The following is a 3369-nucleotide window of genomic DNA, read 5'->3' as shown; positions in this document are numbered from 1 at the left end:
AATAAAAAGGATATGCAATAAATTAAAAAGGCAGCTCAAATAAAGGGCAGGCATGCAGTTAAAAAAAATGCTAAGATTGTGGAGGTGGGGTTACTTGCCTCCTGGTTGAGAAGGTGTCACACAAACAATACCTGAAAACTTTGGAAAGAAGGTTAGCTCCCATTCAATTCAAAGTTACCTAGGTCTATGACATTTCTAGGAATACCTTTTGATGGGGGTGGGATTAACTCGATTAGTAAAAATCATTTCTACTGAAAATCCATTTAAAATATAGAAGAGGCGATCCTTGAAAACCCCAACTTTTATTCTTGAAAGACAGCTGGATAAACTGGCAAAAGCCAGTTTGTTGAAATTTCAAGATGGTATAAAAACGCTTCCAGGATATAGTCAGCATATTCACGTTTACTTCAGTTCCATTCACAGATGGATTTCAGCTTCCAACGGGTGCACTGCTTGAATCATTCATCCATCATTTGCCAACTTTGATTGTGAGGTACTGATACAATGGATCAAGTTCTTAAAAATTTATTTTAAAAGAATAAATGATGCTGGAATTCTGGACCTGAGGATCTTTAGCATTTGAACAAATCCACAGATTAACTGAAGGTAAATTAAGACTTCAGTTTTGGTTATTTCCAACTTTTCCGTGAGGACGTATATTCCATTAAAGCTCAGGCTTGTAGCCACACTGTTCCTTTTGCAGGTAATCTTCAAGTTTTATGGTTTAAAATTCAGCCAACCAGTGGCCGTAACAGCCGAATTAGCCATAATTCACTGGCTCACACAGTGGAGATTTGACTCTTATTCATATCTAAGCCATTTCTTGGTAATGATCTCCGTATTTAGAGATCAGGGGAAGAACTTTAGTGAGCAGCAACCAATCCACTCAAACAGTTTGCCTTGTGCTTTATGCCCAACTTTGTCTTGTGCCTACCTCAGCAATCCCCAATGTAAAACTGCTTTTATCTTTGAAAAATTTTTGCCAACTTTAAAACTATTTTAGTAATGAATTCTAATTCAAGCATTGATATCTGAATCCATTTGCATCCTGGAAAACAATTCTGCAAAGAAAAGACATGGGCCTTGGTCCAGGTTCCAAGCAAAACCATTTTTTAAAAAAATGGGTCCAATTTGTTTCTGTATTCTCCAATAGCCTCTTGAATGATTATTTTTGCCCGTCTATGATTATTTAAAGTTGTATTCCTTTCCATGAACCTGTACTCTCAGAACTCGGTAACTACAAAGGCCTCTGTCTTCTCAAAGATTCCACGAAGACCTAGATTCAAAATGTAGATTTCAATGGAGGTGAAGGGAAAGAGACTGCAACAGTGAGGCCTGGAGAGATCCTTTAGACCAGATTACCCAAGTAAAACACAAATCCAACAGTTATCAATGGACCTGGGTAACTCAGATGTGTTTCTTGGCCCAGATGTGCGAGGATCTATCCCCTCCAGGGTCATCCTGATAGGATTGGGAAACTCAGTTGGGAAACAACAGAAGCTGAGACTATTTTGCGCAGGTGAGGAGATGCTGTTGTCCTCTCTTTGCAGGTTGCTGTTAGTTCCTTGGAACTTTACTGCTTTTCTCTAATTGTCCGTGACTGTTCTCTTATGGTTATTTCTCTTAACTATATTATCTTTTGTTTGTTTTCTCCCTCTGGGGCCTCCCTTGCTCCCTCTCCACTAGCTCACTGGGGATGAGCAAAAAGGGGAACTCTCTAGCCAAGGGTATGGTTGATGATGGGGCGGGGGAGGCCTGTAGGGGAAGCTGCCCATTTCAATCCTCGTCCACCTCTTCACCCTCGGACTCTTCGCCACCGCCGCTGCCCCCACCACGACGCTCATAAAGCTTATCCCTCTGTCGCTCCTGGATTTCTTTCATCTCATCCGCATACCGGCAAAAGGCGCCTCCGAACTTGCCCCAGGCTTTGAAGGGCACGGTGATGGCATTGCGGTAGGACGGCTTCACCTCGCTCACTCGCAGGAACACCCCGTATTTGTTGCAGCCCACGTCGAAGAAGAAGCGCTTGGAGTCTACCGTGATAGAGGTGCCCTCTGGGAGCTCCCCGTACAGGCCGCCCCCGGGGCCCCCGGCGCCGCCTCCCGGGCCCCCGGCCAGCTCGTCGTCCTCGCCTCCATAGTCGTCGATTAGCTTGGCCAGAGCGTCGCGGAATTCGATGAGGCCCTGCGCGGGTAACGCGATGGTCTGGCCGCTCTGCAGGCCGCCGGGCCCGGGACCCGCGCCAAAGCCGCCGCCGCCGCGGTTGACCGTCTGGCGGATGCGCAGGAAGCGGCCGCGCTGGTTTTCCTTAAGGTCCAGGTAGTACTTGCGGTTCTCGCGCACCAGGAACTCGCTCTTAAGCGCGCGCCGCGGCCCGCCGCCCTCCTCTGCGCCCGCCGCCAGCTGCTCGGGGCTGCTGGGGCCCAGCTGCGCGTAGTGCTCGATGAAGTCGCCCAGCGAGTCGCGGAACTCGGCGGCCACTGCCATGGACAGCGTGAGGCGGCTCTTGGAACCGCCGGCGCCCACCTCGGCGATCTTGAGGAAGCGGCCCTTGGCGTTCTGCTTCACGTCTAGGTAGAAGCGCTTGTTCTGGATGTCTAGCCGCTTCGAGGCCAGCTCCTGCGTCTCCTGCTCGCCACCGCCGCGGGACGCGGGCTGGAAGCCGCCGGGCCCGCCGCCGCCGCGCTCACTGCCGCTGTCGCCGTCCGCCATCTTCTCGGCTGCCGCCTCGCCGCCACCGCCCGCCGCGCTCGCGCCCCCGCCCTCCGCCCTGCGGCTCGCGCTCCGGGGCCCCCCAGCCTCGCCCGCTCGGCTCGCTCACGCGCTCCCGCCGCTCATCGCCGGCCACCGCCGCCCCCCATCGCCTCCACGCCCCGCCCCCGCAACTTCCGCGCAGCCCGGGACACTTCCGGTGCGCGGCTTCCCGTGACGCCATTCTGCCCCGCCCATCACGGTCTCGCGGCCGGAAGCGCCTTAGCGGCAGGGCGCAGAGGGGTGACGTCAGGGGCCGCGCTGCCGGCGGCTTGAGGTGAGGTCTTGCTTTTGCTAGGCGGCCGGGCCTGAGGACTTATCGTTGTTAGCGTGACTCAGGTCTTCACTGCATCTGTCCACATGTCCCTCTCCATGTCTCCATGGCACTTTTGTTTTAGACTCCAGTGTCTTCCAATCCCTCTGCACCGTTTCTGGGGCGTTGAAACCGCCCTTTATAAAGTTAATAAAAGGCCGTTAAGATGGGAACAGTGGTAGGGGCCTGAACTCTGCAAAGGTACAGGCATAGTTAAAATTTAAAAAAATTTATATATATATAAATCTCCAGTTGTTGTTCCCCAGCTTGCTTCTCTATAATTGTTTACTACTCAGGAGTCACAT

The 3369-nt window shown here is 51.8% G+C and overlaps 1 protein-coding gene across 1 annotated transcript; it reads right to left on the bottom strand.

The window, feature by feature from the left end:
* Positions 1 to 1104: 1104 nt before the first annotated feature.
* PURB (purine rich element binding protein B) lies at positions 1105 to 2922 on the bottom strand. The gene has a single exon (XM_076006260.1). It carries the CDS (start codon positions 2710 to 2712, stop codon positions 1777 to 1779), a length of 936 nt encoding a protein of 311 aa, XP_075862375.1. The 5' UTR covers positions 2713 to 2922; the 3' UTR covers positions 1105 to 1776.
* Positions 2923 to 3369: the final 447 nt, after the last annotated feature.

Source organism: Microcebus murinus, chromosome 9 (genome assembly GCF_040939455.1).
Source record: "Microcebus murinus isolate Inina chromosome 9, M.murinus_Inina_mat1.0, whole genome shotgun sequence".
Lineage (NCBI taxonomy): Eukaryota > Metazoa > Chordata > Mammalia > Primates > Cheirogaleidae > Microcebus > Microcebus murinus.
This window is presented reverse-complemented; position numbering and strand designations above follow the sequence as displayed.

Excerpts from the sequence above, each read along its gene's own strand:
- PURB (XM_076006260.1), bottom strand. The coding sequence starts at position 2,712 with ATGGCGGACGGCGACAGCGGCAGTGAGCGCGGCGGCGGCGGGCCCGGC.